Source organism: Phoxinus phoxinus, assembly GCF_949152265.1.
Source record: "Phoxinus phoxinus genome assembly, chromosome: 19".
Taxonomy (NCBI): Eukaryota; Metazoa; Chordata; class Actinopteri; order Cypriniformes; family Leuciscidae; genus Phoxinus; species Phoxinus phoxinus.
Genome location: NC_136894.1, coordinates 2,719,526 through 2,736,922, shown reverse-complemented (window position 1 = coordinate 2,736,922; position 17,397 = coordinate 2,719,526). Strand labels below are relative to the sequence as shown.

Here is a 17,397-nt window from a genome sequence, read left to right as displayed (position 1 = left end):
TGTAACATATACATTTACATGTAATATATATATATACATTTAACCCTTTATATTGGCAGCATTACATATTTAAAACAGTAATATCCTATACTAAACCTAAACTAATATTGACAAACTATATATAATTTGAAAGCTTACAATCTCTAGTTTACATATTTGGTGACTGATTTTCAAAATAAATCACAGAGGAGCCGTAATTTATCAATTTGCAACAATAATATGTTCATACTCCTAAGGCGTGTTCAGACCTTTATTTTGAAATAGTGATGAACATGAAAAATCATGAAAGAATGGTAGAAACCTCAGTTTGTTTTCATGCCAAGAGTTCAAAAGACAGCATCCATTCAATTCTTTTAGAAAAAAAGGTCTGAAAATGTTTTGAATATAAAGAAAAAAATAAAAGATTCACCATTTGTGATGTGGCAGCGAGCTATAATGCACATACTTTTTTGTGTTTCTTAGAGGTTGAATTAATTTTAAAATCTGCCAAACTTTTGCCAAACCATCCTATACTTCTGAATAGGATGTCTACTTCATAAATTGTATGACAATTGTAAAAATAATGGTTCAGATCACTCAAACAACATATGGAAATGGAAGCGCCCTTATATGTGCAGTAATGTCCACTAGTGGAGAAGTGTGGTACTGCGCCCAAACTAAATCTCACTGAAAGCTTGTTTTTTGAGATATCAACCTAAAATTTGAAACACAACTTGTTCATATTTTTGGCTTTGATTTTTTTTTGCATTTTTAGAGTCCACCAGGTTTTGAAAATATATATTTAATATGAAATATGAATAATACAATTTTTAACATTGTACATTTTCATAAACTCAAACTTCTATAACTTTTTGTCTGTTTAACTTTCTTAATTTATTTCACTTCTACAAAAATCTGCCAAATGTCTTCTTTAAAACAAGACCAATCTTACATCTATATTCCAAAGCATTCTTGAATTACAACCATTTAAGTTTGGAATGTGCATTTTCATGTCTATTGAAAAAAGGGGGGCGCTTAAGGGGTTAACAATTTAATGCATAATTTTCTGTAAAAAAATAAAATAAAAAATTCTGAGCCCAAAGTATTGAATGGTACTGTATACATATCACATTCACTCACATATTTATTTTGCAAATACATTTATATTCACAAGAAGACTTAATGCTTTGATCTATTTTGGTTACACTTGTTCAAATATTTCTCACAGCTGTCAGATCTTCAGTAGCTTACTACACAAGGAAGAATTGAAACTAAAAGTAAAGCACCTTAAAAACCCGACCGCTGAGATTTTAATTTGAGAATTACTTTTGGAAAACACAGAGCTTAAGTGCCCTTAGCCAACGGCAAAGTCACGAAATGACACTTACTGCCTGCTTGACTGTGATTTACCAGAGGAGAGAACTTTAGCACCTTTGGTCTGACGGAGTCATGAAACGCACCGAAAATATAATAATAAAACAGAGCCCTGGTGCTCCTCTGCTTTCTCTTTCTCGCTGGTAAATGAACTTTGCCTTGACTTCTGTTCTGTTCTGATGTTTTGGCTCAGGGGCTTGCAATTCCCAATTCTCACAGGCTTTAGAATAGCTTTGTAGAGAGAGAAGAACGATCCCTTTCCAGGAGAGCGTCTCAGTCAAAGACATGAAACTGTGACTGTTTGAGTGTGTGTGTGTGTGTGTGTGTGTGTTTGTTTGTATGGAGGTCAGAGTCAGCCAAGGGAAAAGATATTTAGTTGACTATTTCTAACTGTCAGCCATGACAGAAAATATAGAAAGTGTTACGGCTCTGATGGTCGCCCCCGGCATTCAAAAAGGGAGTTTATTTAATATCTCCATATGCATTCATTTTGAATGGCTACATTGTTGAAAGTCTTTCTTATTTTTCATCTACATATGAAGGCGCCCTAAAGCAAATTCCTAATGATAAATCAAAATACTGAAAGACTAATATGGTCTCTTGTGTTACATTCATTCATACATGTCCTCATGTATAAGCAGGAAGGTGTAGTGTAGTGATACACACTGTGCTTCAAATTCCACAAGTATGCACAGAATATCAGTTAAAGAACAAATTTGTTTTATTAATGAATTAATTACAATGACCACTATCTCTAATAAGTCTACACACACACACACACACACACACACACACACACACACACACACACACACACACACACACTGAGTCTAAACACACACACACACACACACACACACACACACACACACACGCACGTGAGTACACAGACACACATGCACGTGAGTACACACACACACCTGCGCGCACACACAAATACACGCACGTGAGTACACACACACACACACCTGCGCGCACACACACAAATACACGCACGTGAGTACACACACACACACACCTGCGCGCACACACACAAATACACGCACGTGAGTACACACACACACACACACACACACGCACGTGAGTACACAGACATACACGCACGTGAGTACACACACACACCTGCACGCACACACACAAATAAAAAACCGGCTCAGCAATGTCCGTGAGTACACACACACACACACACACACACACACACACACACACAGATGGTTCTGAAGAACATCCATGGAACCTTTCATTGCACAAAAGGTTCTTTATTGTGGAGAAGGGTTCTTCAGATTATTAAAATGTTCACACTAATAACTGAAGTGTTCACTGAAAGGTTCTTTGGGGAACCAAAGGTGGTGCTTCTGTCATCGCTGAGAAAACCCCTTTTTGGAACCTTTATTTTTAAGAGTGTATTGAAGCTAACATCAATTTTTGAATGAAATATCGGGCACTGAGCAGCCAGCAGATGAATCAAAAACATATTAATAATGTTGTATTGAAATTCAATAGGAAAGGTGACAAGGTTGCTAACGTAACTCGTACTGTAGCTTCCCGCACGATCATAGCAAAGCAGAACGCTTGACTAACGCATGGAGCACAGCATATATTTAAACCCAACGTACGGTTCTCGACTGATTAAACTGCAAGACAAGCTAACAGATAACGAGTGCTCTGAAGTAAAACTAACATTCACTGATTACATCTTCAACATGCCACTCCGCGGCTCCGGCTCTCAAGGCTTAGCGCCGTTTGGCAACATAAATGTTTACTATCTTAAGCTGTGAAACGCACGCTCACGCGTGCAGCGCTCTGATCAACAGTTAAAAACACATCATGCCCACTTGTATGGCTTGCAGAAAACTGTTTCCAAAACAGAGCGCAGAAATGAAGCCGTAATTGACGGTTTTGGCTTCACCGTGGAATATTTTAACAGTGAGAGATCATCAATTTTGATTTTTTTCCTCATGACCATGACCGTTTGCGAGCGAGGATTCCCCTGCATATTTGTATTGACTGCCGGGGGCCAGCGGGGGTGGTGGGAGCCGACGGGGACATGGGCTGGGGGTGCATGCTCTGAATAATGCATCTCTCAGACCAAACCTGTCATTGTCTGAAATATTGCCGGCATCATTCTTTGTGACAGAATAATGAAACATTAAAAAAGGCAGTGGAGTGCTGCATTTTTAACAGGGGGCTTCAGAGCTCTGCCCTACAGATCAGAGCTGATGGGATACGTCTGTGTGTGTGTGTGTGTGTGTGTGTGTGTGTGTGTGTGTGTGGTGCTTTCATTCAGAAGAATGCAAGATCTGAAGTGTTTGCTCACTGTAATATGGGATCATAAAGATCAATGTAATGTGCATCTTTTATAATTACTGTTTCTTCACGAGAAAATCCTTCTTTAATGAGGATTTATGTCTCGTTTCCTAGTAGAAAATATCTAAACAGTTTTACTTAAGCAAACCTGCATATTATATTTAGACTTGTTCTCAGAGAACATTGTAAATTAAGTTTATTTTTCTTGCACCTTTGGGAAATTGTTGTTTTCTTATTATTATTTTGAGCATAAATCTAACTAACATCCTAACAAACTATTGTAAGGTTCATGTGAAAAATATGAAACATATCTGCCAGTGGATCTTTTTACACATCTAAAAAAAGGGTAAACTTTAAGCTGATGTACAGTATTTAGTCTTAAGGATGTTTAGATTTTAGTTTTTTTCAGCAAAAAAACAAAACAAAAATACATAATAAAAATGAATTTGGTGCCATGAAGGACTATAATTTCTCAGGAGGACTGTTCTTAAATTACCTCTACTCATTGGAACATTTAAACATATTAGCAAATTATAATTTATGAATTACATATTTAATGTTTTGATATTCACTACAATTCAAAAGTTTGGGGTTAGTAAGATTTTTTTTCTTTAGATTCTTAAAGAAATTAATCATTTTATTTACAAAGGTGATCAAAAGTGACAGTAAAGACATTTATAACGTTACCAAAGGTCTTGAGTTTTCTTCCAGGAACGAACACGTCACAATATTCCTTATTTAAATGATTCATACGCAGAATAAAGGGGCGTGGCCTGGTTGAGTAAGTTAGTAGTGTGTCGAAACTGGTGGTTATGGTAAGGGGCGGGACATTTCCCAAACACGCTCAAAGTTGATCATTCACAACACACTGATACAGCCGACCAATCAGAGCACAGTGTGCTTTACAGAAAGAGGGGCTTCATAGAAACAGGAACTAAACAGAGAGTTACTGACTTGAAAGAGAGGAGCTGCAATAATGGAGAATATTGGGAAAATAATGTGTAGAGCTTTGAAAAGGGCATAATACGTTATTTAAAGGTGCTGTCTGTAAGAATGACAGCTAGTGGTCGAAATAGGAACTGCAGTCCAAATTCAGAATATCAGAGATCGTTGTTTCCCCGTCCCCGCCTCCTCAGACTCGACGCTCACGCGGGTTGCCAGTTTGAGGAAACGCAACAGGAACGAGCGAAATTGACAATGAAAGCCGAGGAGACTTAGTTGATGAGTTGATTTATCAGCGTTTTAATATGCTCTCGTTCATAGAGATTTTTAGATGGATATCGAGGCTTTTTAGGTTGTGTGGAATCTGCAATCTCTGACCCAGTTTGTTTGCTCGTTTCCAAGGTTGCGATATGCTGTGTTTCCTGGCAACTGGCAACCCGGGGTGTCGAAATACTATTGGGTGAACTAGCAGTGGGCGGAGTCACACAGACCAAAACAAAAACCGACTGACAACACGGAACGTGTAAAATAATTGTCTGTAGAAGTGTTTTTCAGAGAAATGAGTATAAAAACTTAGCATGTTTCCTAAATATCTGCAAACTTATTTTTATGCTTTAGTAGAGTTACATACAGCACCTTTAAATCTAGCAATGTTGCAATATTATTTGCTATCATTCATTGTAGTTACTGGATCTGCATCCGCTCTCCACATTTCCACCTACACTTACTTCTGCGAATGTACTTTGCCTCCAGAAATGTGCAGTTAGTGGGAGAGCAGTGCTTCATGGTACCAACAAAAAGGCACAAAATCCCCTTCCTGAATCTTCACAGACAGTGAACCTGGATGGTGGAAAGATCTTCCCGACGGTATCGGAACAACTCGATCCCTCTCTACCTTCAAAAAACAGCACAACACTGAGCACTCAACCTACAACTAAGCTTTTTTACTCTTTTTTAACTTCTCTCAGCAGCTGTGGAACTTTGTGACTGCCTCTCAAGGATGAAGGACTTTGTTGTATTGTTCCTATTTTGTAGATCACTTTGGATAAAAGCAAAAAAAAAAATGATATAAATGTTCACATATCAGCATTAAATCGGCCAGTCATCGATCGGCATTGGCCAAATACAATACAGGTTTGACCACCAGCCTTGTGTGCGCCAAAAAACTACTCAAAGCAATGGCAATGTCCATTTTATGATTCCTTCACAGTCTCAACGGATTGAATGCAAGTTTTTGTATGCCTGTGTGTGTGAACCACGGCCACCAATAAAACCGGCTTTACAATATTTCAAGAATCATTACACACAGCTGAACTTTTCTGGCTTATATGATCTGCTTCCATGCTGTTTTTGAATCCGACAAAACAAAAGCTTTTATGACAACCGTAAGATATTTATCTCCACTCCAACACAAGCGCTCAGCCCAGGCTTTGTTCTACAAGGCACTTTAAGCTTTTAATCGTTCCCTCTGTTGGCCTGGATGTCTGACGATACTTCAGGTGCATGATAATGAAATCTCCCCCTCCCAGCAGGTGAGCGGCTCCGCAACATCAGCACAAACCACACTTACACATCTCCCGTCCTGGGTTTGCTCTCTTTTTCACTCTCTATTTGTGTAAGGTTTTACTTCTTCTGCAGTGGAAAAAGAGATGAAGAGATGAACTCAAATGAATTTGGTATTGCATTCAGAGTCTCTGCGAGTGACAGAAGTGTTGGAGAAACTGTGGCCGCAAGCAACTAATAATTTAAAGTAGTCAAGCTACTCTTTTTAAAAAAGCAGTTAGCTACTAACTAAACAGAACCAACTACGTTTAAAGAAGACTTATTGTGTTATTATTCTTCCTGGAACGAACATGTCCAAATATTTCTCATTTAAATAATTCATAAGCAGAATAAAGGGGCGGGGCCTAGTAGTGTGTTTAAACTGGTGGTTATGGGAAGGGGCGGGACATTTCCCAAACACGCTCAAAGCGTTCAACCAATCACAACACACTGATCCAGCCGACCAATCAGAGCACAGTGTGCTCTTCAGAAGGAGGGGCTTCATAGAGATAAGAACTAAACAGAGCGTTACTGACAGACTGGGAAGAGAGGAGTCGCAATAATGGAGAATATGTGGAAAATAATCTACATTCAAGCATGAAAACTTAGTAGAGCGCAAAAACTAAATCAAGACTTTGTGAAAGGGCATAATAGGTCCTCTTTAAGCTCTCTTAAGGATAGTTCATCCAAATCTCTTTCACTTACTTTCTTCAGTGGAACACAAAATAAGTTATTTCCAGAAATGTCACAATACAGTTAAAACATTGTTCATTTTGCCATTCAACAAATGTAAACCAAACTCAAAAAGGTCTAATTAAAGAAGCATGCAAAAAAAACATTATTTTCCCCAAGACTGTATTCATTCATTTTTTAAACAGTTACACACTGTGACATTTGGCTTTGCTAATTGAGCATAATGGATGCACCTTTGCAGATAACGTTAAGCGGATATCACTATCAAGATAGGCATGGTTTACTAATTATTCGTTGATGTAAAAGAACCTCAGCCCTTTTGCAATTCCAATCATTACTAATGGCTTGAACTGCAGCTCCGGGGAACAAGACAAATTGCTGTGATTGTTTATGTCTAGATCTCAGTACCTGGGGTTAAAATCCATAGACATAAATTAACAATTCCTTTGTTCCTATGATCAACAGAGTTGCGTATACCACTCAGGATCGGATTTACAATGGCCTTTAAATTACAAACTATTTAATTTCAAATAAAAAAGCAATCCTAAAATGGCTAGTTTACCCCCCCCCCCCCAATATTTTTTGTAAATTATACAAAAAAAATATGTCACGATTTATTCACCCTTATGTCGGTCCAAACCTTTATGACTTTCTTTTTTCTGTGGAACATAAAAGTAGAAATTTGGAAGAACGTTTCATTGACTTTCATCATATTCTTTTATGTTTCACAGACGAAAGAATGAAAGAAAGGTTTGGAAAGACATGAGGGCAAGTAAATGATGAACTAGCCTTTTAAATTATGCCCAAACCTCAATTTGGAAACTATTGCAAATATCTTTGTGTCCCTTGCATTTGCCTGCTAGAACTGATTTTTATTATTTTTTTATTATTGCTGTGTGTCTTCTAGTCTGAAAGAAACGCTTTGGCACAATCTGTATCCCACTCATTTGACAGAAATACTTTAGAGTACTGTATAGTAGAGGAATTTGAATGTCAATATTTATGTTGGGAACTGAACAAGCAGGCGATATTTCACAGTATGTTTAGTACTACGTGTGTACACATGCCAATGTTGAAAATGGCGAGTTCAATGGAGTGATGTATGTGTTTCAGGGGCTAAAACACCTCAGTTGCTGACAATTCATTTTCAAAGCTATCATGTTTGCGTTTTTATTAAGGCTTCATTTCAAATGACATCTATCTCGTTTAGGAGCTTCCATCAGAGTGCGAGCAGTTCAATGACCAGAGACGGGCCTCGGGGAGACATCACAAACCGCTCGCATAATGCCAAACGATGCTTGTGAGGGAGGTCCAAAATCCCCAGAACAGTTAAACTGACAGATACATTTACACAGGAGTTTTTTTTCCCTCCTTCTTCTTTTGTCATGGTTTCTCTTCTTTCAACACCAAATACCTCATAATAACAGCATAGCCTTCTTGGTACAGGACTGAGATAACAAAGAGGCTTTATTTTAGCACAAAAATGAAACCTAAGACAAGAGACCGAGACAGGGAGGTCTGAAGTGCTTTCTCATTTCGCACTTTCATCTCTGTAGTATTTTCCAACTGGCGTCTGGATATTACAATCACAGGCTGTCTGCAAACATTTCAAGTCTCCCTGGAATACAGCAGGTCAAGGATTCTGGGTAATATACAAGCTACTGACACAATCCGAACTTGTTTCAATAAATTAAAGGGATAGTTCACCTGAAATTTTTTATTCTGACATCATTTACTCACTCTCATGTTGTTACAAACCTGTATTACTTACTTCTATGGTACACATAATATATGTGACCCGCCACGGAAAGTAAGGACACAAGTCGGCAGCACAACTATTGAGCAAAATGAGAAAGAAGCGTTTTTTTTCAAAACTGGTGATTTTCGCTTTTTTGCAGAATCTGTTAGTTGAGATCACGAAGAAGCCTCTCCATGTTTTAGATATCAATATTGATATATTCAAAATCGTACATTTTTAGGTTGAAATCGGCTTGTTTTGTGAGATTCTAGCTCGCAGTAGGGGCGTGTCATTGTCTGTGTTTATTTCCATACTGGATAAGCCGGCTTTTGTTTCTTTTGTTATTGCCCCCGCCCTCCGAGGGAACAGCGTGGTAGGACTGGGCGATATAATATCGATATAAAAAATATATTGATATATTTTTTAAGTGGGATATGGAATTAGACCATATCGCATCGATATAGTTCAAAGTTGCGCTGTGATCCTTGCTGCAAGCAGTCTGAGTGCTTTTGAAGCAGTCTGTGTCTCAACAGCCCAGTGTACAACGCGACAAATACTCACATTAAATGTTTACGCAGAGGAACAGGACACTGCAGTTCTCAAAAGTTCATTATTTGCATGTGCTTTAAAGCCTTGCCGGTTAAACATGTCATTCGCTGCTGAAGCGCTGTTCTAATGCGCTTTTCTGCGGGCAAACAGCCGACGCGCGCATGCAAAAGCCTGTCTAACAGCGCCTGGATACTGGACTAAGTTATCTTTCGAGTCTTTTTGAGCTAATACTGTCAAATACACTCAAGGTTTACTTAAAGAAAGTTGGTTATGTCTAAATTGAGAGAAATCTGCGTGTCTTATGCGTACATATGAGACGCGTTGCTTTCAGGTCTTAAAGAGACAGTAGCCCTAATAGTAAACATGCAGCCGCTTGTCCTTAAAGGGATTGTTCACCCAAAAATAAACATTTTGTCATTCTTTACTCACTCTAATGTTGTTCCAAACCTGTATTTATTTATTTTTTGTGCTGAACACAAAAGAAGATATTTGGAAGAATGTGGTTAACCAGACAGTTGCTGGTCCCCATTGACTTCCATAGGAAATATAGAAGTCACTGGGGAACATCAACTGTTTGGTTACCCACATTCTTCCAAATAACTTCAACAGAATAAAGAAACATATTCAGGTTTAAAACAACTTGAGAGAGTAAATGATGACAATTAACTAAACATTTGGGGAGAACTATCCATTTAATGTTAATAAAACAACATGTGCTTTACAGCTTTACAGGGGGAGCTTTACAGGGGGTATGGCTTATCTAAATGAGATGTAAATGAGCCCTATTGTCACTCCCAGCAGCGGAGAGGTGAGAACTGCTCAATCTTTAGAGGCTGATTTCTCCACTTTTAATTTTTTTGAGTGCCTACCTTCAAATGGCCACAACTTCTCCAAATATGATCAGATTACCATGTGTTATACATCGTTGGAAAGCTTGGAGATTACACTTTCAGAATCTGTGAATAACTAAAAATGCTCCAGAACCGACTTGTATCCCTACTTTCCGTGACCGGTCACATATTTTGAATAATGTTGTAACTGTTTTGTGACATTTCTGGAAATAACTTATTATTTAAGAAAGTAAGTGAAAGAGATTTGGATGAACTATCCTTAAGAGAGCTTAAAGAGGACCTATTATGCCCTTTCACAAAGTCTTGATTTAGTTTTTGCGCTCTACTAAGTTTTCATGCTTGAATGTTGATTATTTTCCACATATTCTCCATTATTGCGGCTCCTCTCTTCCCAGTCTGTCAGTAACGCTCTGTTTAGTTCTTATCTCTATGAAGCCCCTCCTTCTGAAGAGCACACTGTGCTCTGATTGGTCGGCTGGATCAGTGTGTTGTGATTGGTTGAACGCTTTGAACGTGTTTGGGAAATGTCCCGCCCCTTACCATAACCACCAGTTTAAACACACTACTAGGCCCCGCCCCTTTATTCTGGGTATGAATTATTTAAATGAGAAATATTGGGACGTGTTCGTTCCAGGAAGAATAATAGCACAATAAGTCTTCTTTAAACGTAGTTGGTTCTGTTTAGTTAGTAGCTAACTGCTTTTTTAAAAAGAGTAGCTTGACTAGTTTAAATTATTAGTTGCTTGCAGCCACAGTTTCTCCAACACTTCTGTCACTCGCAGAGACTCTGAATCAGAGCTGCATGCAATACCAAATTCATTTGAGTTCATCTCTTCATCTCTTTTTCCACTGCTGGTTTGGAAGGTCAGGTCTTTGTGCAGTGACACCAGACTCAAGACTATGAAATATTCTCACTGCGCAACACCTTGCTTCTAGACAGGTCCATATTCGACAGATGGCTTTTAAGTATAAATGAAAGACGAGGAAACTAGTTGCTAAGCTACACACATTCTGTCTAGGAAATAGCAAATTGAATGTATAGAAATGAATGCAGGAGAGTTGTATTCAACATAATTCAGATGAGACTCAAACCTTGTGAAGAAAAAGTACACTTCAGCATACTTTTTAAAATAGTATTATTGTTACGGATATAAGAATATACTCAAGTGCAAACTGAAGTATTGGCATTACATGTTTATTGCAATTAAATGAAAACATATACTAGTTTAAATTTATATTTAATGCAATTAGATGAGTGCTTTTTGACCACCTTACGAACGTACATTTTTATATGTAATGTCACAATTCTGTTGTCTTTGAAATATGGTTAGTGTACTGCATTTATGCTAAACATTTATATTCAAACTTTTATGTCAAATATCTAAATATAGCCTATTTATAATTACACAAGTGTAACGATGAAGTTGCAATTTAGTACAATTAAACTTATATAATGAAGTTCTACTTCAGTTCACACTGTACTACACCTCAGTTCAAATGATAATCAAGCACTTTACATGTGCTTTAGTCAGTCAACACATCAGAATAATATACTTCTATAAAGTAAAACTTTCAATTTGACATTACAAAAAACAGTCATGAAAGTGTCCTGCATTTAAGTGGCCTTTTATTTCAATAATATTATATTATCTACAACAAGTACGGTCTTTAAAAAAATATACTTTCAAGATTTGAAGTGCACATTCAATTCTATTAAGCATATACACTCAAAATTAATGTGAATATTATGGTATGTAATAGTGTCATATGTACAAGACATGATGCGACTTTGAATTTAAACTAGGACTTTGTGTATTAATTGACATGTTAACATGTTTAAAGTCACATTCAGGCATGATAAGAGTTTTGAGCACATATTGCCTCACAAAAAGCCTCTAGAATTTGTATGTTAAAAACACCAAACGCACCAAACGTATTTTTGTCTTAGCTGTGTTCTGCTAAATGTGTTGAAACTGCATCCAATTTAGTTTTGTATCTTCAGTTACTCACCGAACTCCCTGGGTACAGAGATAGCGTACACACAGCTCTGTCCCGTCGTGTAGTTCCTCGGGAAATTCGGCGACAGCACGGTTCCATCTGTCCCAGTAGAGCGACTTCCACATGGTGCTGTACACACAAACACCCAGATCACTCATTATTTTATGCTTAAACATTCATGATGAACTGCTATTTTTGAGACACCAGTCTGGATAGAAAAAAATCTTGGCTAGCGAAGTCATTTTATGTGTTTGATTCATTTGGTTTGGTCTACGGCATGCAGGAGCGAGCCGTTTTTCTTTGGTCATTCTCTGAGATTCTCTTAAACATCCATCTTTACTGGCGGACTGTACCTTGACAGCTGGGCAGCCCCCGGTTCCAGCCAGGCCTGCCATCATCACCCATAATGCAGGTAAGCGTGGAATAGCCCTGGAGGACGTAGCCGGCCTCACAGTAGAAGGTCACAGTGGAGCCCAGCTTGTAGTCACTGCCCAGCCGAGTGCCATTCATCACATTACCGGGATCAAAGCATGACTCCCTCAGCTTAGCTGTGAGAGATGGAGAGAAGGGGCAGGAAAAGCAAGGGTTGAAATCACTTTAGGTGTATCTTAGCTTGCGGGATGGGTGGTTATTGGTTGAAAGTTGAAACCAAAATGACTTAACCAACATAACCAAATATACTTTTTTATTGGGGTTGAAGCTTGTCTGGTAACTATAGAACTGTATTCTTAAAAAAAACATTTTAAATAAAGATAATTGTTTTATCTGTTCAGGATTAAGTTTGAGGATGATTCTCACAAAACTGTATTTTCTGCAAGTTTTATTCAAGGTAAATTAAAAACACTTTTCATTCATAATTTAAAATTTATGCATAGAGTGCAACAGCAAAAACGGCGAGGTAAAAAGAAATGTTAGAAATGTATTTAGAGCTATATATATATATATATATATATATATATACACACACACACACACACACACACACACACATATAATTATAGTTAACTGAAACTAAAACTATAAAAAAATATTTTTGTTGCTTGAAATAAAATTAAATATACAAAAAACGTATTTTATTTCAGCTAGTAGCCTCGCAACATATCTCATTTTCATTTAGTTTAACTTGATATACTGAAATAACTAAAAATAAAATAAAAGAATAATAAAACTATAATAGACAAAGAAATTACAAACATTTTTTTACTAAAACTTTAACTAAAATTAAAATGGAAAAAATAAAAATAAAACCGAATAATAAAACCTAGAATAGTATCTTAACTATACTAAAATCACACAGAAACATAAATAGATAAGGGTAAGTTAATGATCACAGAATCTTAACTATCCCTTTAAACCGTCAACTGAATACTAGTCACAATTAATTTGACTACAGCCAGAATTACGTGTATCTAACTAAGGGTTTGGACGTTTAGGCTGGTGAAATGTCACAGTCTACCTTTGTACTCCAGGTGGAAGCCGGTGTAGCTGACAGATCCGTCACTGCGGAAGGCCAGGTACATGCTGTTAGAGCTGCTCTCGATCCGCTCGGGAAGCTTGCTGTCCTGGAAGCTCCCGATCAGAGGGCTGTTGCTGTCCGTTCCATCGTAGATATACAAGAAGTCGTAGTTGGGCTCTATGCTGAAGCTAGGAGAAATGATCAAAGAGGAGCTTTCTGAATAGAGGGATCAAAAGCTCTTGATCTGGATACAGATATTCCAGTCCTGAGATCAACTTTGCAGACGAAAGTATAAAGTAAAACACGTACAGAGGAATCAGAGACTGTTTTAGTGTGATAGGGGAGACCGGGGCAAGTTGTCACACTTCTTACTACATTCAATACTTTTGGTTATTGCAACCTCAGGTGAACAACAACAAATTGCATATTGCACAGTGTTGTTATTTATTTATTTAATACAATGGAAAAGCCATGGGTGACAAACTACAGTAAGTCCACCCTATGATTCAATTGCATGTAGAGCCACGTTTAGCAGCAATAGACCCCTTTTCAGTTAGTAAACTAGGTGACGTTTTTTGTGGGCGGAGCTTAGTTGGTTGCAGAAAGATCCCTCTGGCCGCTTCACTAACGTCAGTTTGCCAGTTTTGTTAGCTTGTTTTTTAACAATGACTGGAGAAAATCAGATTTTATCTTAATGTGCAAGCTCACTCACTGTCCAGGACCGCGATTGTCATTTGCAAAAGTTCATTTTAACGGACGGAACCAGATTGGTTGACCCGTACACGCTCACTCAATGGATGGACGATGTGACAGGATTAACACTAACGCTACCTTTGGTTGAGAAGCCTGACATCTACACCGACCCGATAGAGAAACCGAGCGTAAGAGAAACTGAGAGCATATACATCTTCAGATGCCTATAACTATGTGCTGAATGGTCACGTAGGCTACAAGACTTGTGGTACGATCCAAAGCTAGCCAGCGCCGAGGCCAGAACACGACAATGTAAAGAGTGACATTACGGTGCAATTTTAAATATGTGAATATTTTCTAGAAATAAAAATTCCAGATACAGCATATTCATATTTTAACTATGTATTTGATTACCATTTCTTACCAGGTTCGTCAAAAAGTCTAGTCCCAATCAATCAAAACATGAATCATAGATGATTCACAAATCATCACAATAATTTAGAATTAAATTAAGCCAGAGCGAACTAGCAAATTAAGCTAGCGCCGTGGCGTAATTGTGACGTCTAAAGGGGTCTATAAGTTGATGGTTTTCTGTATGACAGTATCAGTCTGTGGAATGATGCTCTTCTTTACAACATTGCTTCAGTTAATTGAGGATTGCAACATGTCAGTCTGGTTGAGGTCTGGACTTTGACTAGCCTGGTCCTACCAGAGTCTCCTACATTTCATTTGTACAGAGAGTCTGGCCTCTCTCCGTTGACAAGTGTTAACTTCCTTGAAGGCGGGTACTCGAAACTTCAACTCAAACTAGCGCACGACCTCAACGTCATCGTTCTCAGACACTCCCTCTGTTCGCTGATTGGACCGGTAAAAAATTGACCGGAGAAAACCCAAGAATACACTGTAAACCCAGACGACGTACTGAAGGAAAATGAAAATTGAGCGGAAGTATGTAGGAGGGCGGAGCCAGGCTAGACACCTTGATTATTTTCTTGTTCAGTTCAGTTTGCTGGTGTGCTTGGGATCATTGTCCAGTTGCATGACCTAATTTCGGCCAAGTTTTATCTGTCGGCCAGATGGCCTCACATCTGACTCTAGAAAACTTTCCTGTCCATCTACATGCCTGCTATGCATGCTAACTTGCTGTGTACGGTATAAGGTTCGATGAGATATGTCTCTGTATTGTCCTGCATGACAGCTGACCACCATTAAGGCTGAACATATCAATAACCAGGCGTTGAACGGCACGTTCTCAAACACCAGTGCAGAATCAGCATCTCTGCTTGGCTCTGAGATTCCCGAGACAGAGAGACACACTTATAAACACTTGCACCTTTTCATTTGCAGTAAGGTGCAATGATAAGGTCCCGCACATCAGTGGAGAGTCATTTGCATGAGATGGATTGTGACTGAATCAGATTTACACTCCCTTTCCCCCCCATTATGCAGAGAGAGAATGCTAAGCATGCCTTCCACACTTCACTGCGTCAGAATCCACTGCTTAGGGGTTATTATAGGATAATTCATACACAGGATAAGATCCTTTACACCACATTAAAAAAGCCATTAATTTCTGATAAACAGATGCGTCTGCTTTTCCCCGCACTCCATACCCTCAGTAGCTGTCAATCACAAAACAATTATTTCTGCAGAAATCAGGTTGATGGCACAAACTGTACTATTGCTAAATAGAGAGACACCCGGATGGGATTACATTTGTAGTGATGCTAAAAGAGGTCACTTTTTTCCCCGGAGTGTATTGTTCATTTCCAATTTCATTATGGACATATTTCATACCGTGGATTTTTTTTTTAAAGGAGAAAAGAGTCAGTAATGGACTGTGTAATGAAAGTCTTTGAGATGGAACCGAACGAGAGCTATTTATTAGAAACTTGTTTGAGACATTGCCGGTCTGGCAGAACTCCAACATGCTTGTTTACTCGGAGAGGACCAAATTCAAATGAGAAAGAGGCTACATAATGCCAACCATGAGGATGACACTACCTGCTGGGCTGGGTTTTTTTTTAAAAAGGAGAAAAAGTTCTTCCTCATCTGTTTTGTGGCTGATGTATGGCTCTAACTAGCAGCTGTGAAGGGTTTGAAAAATATTAGGCTAGAAAACTCACAAAACAGCCTCAAATGGCAGCTCCTGTTGTGATGAATGCTGTAAAGTGTGACACATGGGCAGAATGGAAGATTGTTTTTGAGCTATCGCTGTCATTAAAGAAACTGCTCTTAGATGATGAGTCAAAGAGAAGACGAGGTGAAGTTTAAACGTTCAACAGTCGCAGATATTTCAAAGTGTGAGCGTGAGAGACAGACGGAGAAATCCTGAAACCTAAGCATTTCTTCTTCTTCTTCTTCTTCTTCTGCTGACTGTGTGCGAATCCTGATTACTATTATTCCACGGCCTCACGCCTGGACTAGAGCCTCGCGACACGCTTTGATCCAGGTGGAAGGGGATGGCGTGCTAGCGGTGCTATTAGCATTAACATTAGGACTGTCAAATCTCCTACAGCACTGGAACTTAACCTCACGCTGACCCCGACCGGACGGAGGATCCCGCTTGCGGCTCGAGCGTCGCTTCGTGTTGGCTAAATGAAAAATGGACATAATTAGCAACATGATTGGACTGTGAAGGAAATTTATCAACCCTGCTTTTATACTAATTGGTCACATCACTCAAGGCAGAGACACCGCTCTACACCTTTAAGGCAAGAAGAGGGGAAGCTAAAAAAAAAAAAAAGGGACCACCGTCAGGTTCATTACAGACAAAATGAGCAAAGAATTCCAGCTGGGCTCATTATCTCTCCCAGACATGAAATGCATTTTAATTCCGACATTGATAGCAGTCGCGCTACATAATTACTCAACACGTCGACTGCGGCCATGTCGAAGGACACCGTGGGCGCTCGTTTTAAATTCAGCGTTATGACACAGAATGAACTCGTGAACTCATCAGTTGGAGATATTATAGCTCAAGTGAAGGCATAAACCGAAGAGCAGGAATAAGCGCACAGTGAGATTATTTCCGATCGCACATCTTTCTGTCTCATCGGCCACAATTTAAACTGCGCTGACCCGAGCACAACAGAGAGTTCAGCGGATATTAACCTTCCCACAGAGAAACGCACGCTCTGCATTCACAAAACTTCCTGGACAACTATAAGGTGAGTATACAAACCTCCCTCCCCGTTCACGACGTTCTGCCACAAACACGAGCATGAAGCTGCTAATATACACCGGATTGTCCTTAAAACACCCGGCCTAATGCA

General features: G+C 38.8%; 1 protein-coding gene across 1 annotated transcript in view; it reads right to left on the bottom strand.

Moving 5' to 3' along the window:
- Positions 1–17,397, bottom strand: part of csmd3b (CUB and Sushi multiple domains 3b) — a 393,297-nt gene that overhangs the window by 110,071 nt on the left and 265,829 nt on the right. The window contains exons 29-31 of the mRNA XM_079590749.1: positions 13,430–13,617; positions 12,327–12,521; positions 11,986–12,102 (exon numbers count right to left, since the gene is read on the bottom strand). Of these exons, the coding sequence (XP_079446875.1) occupies positions 11,986–12,102; positions 12,327–12,521; positions 13,430–13,617 (500 nt within the window). The remainder of the gene's footprint in view (positions 1–11,985; positions 12,103–12,326; positions 12,522–13,429; positions 13,618–17,397) is intronic.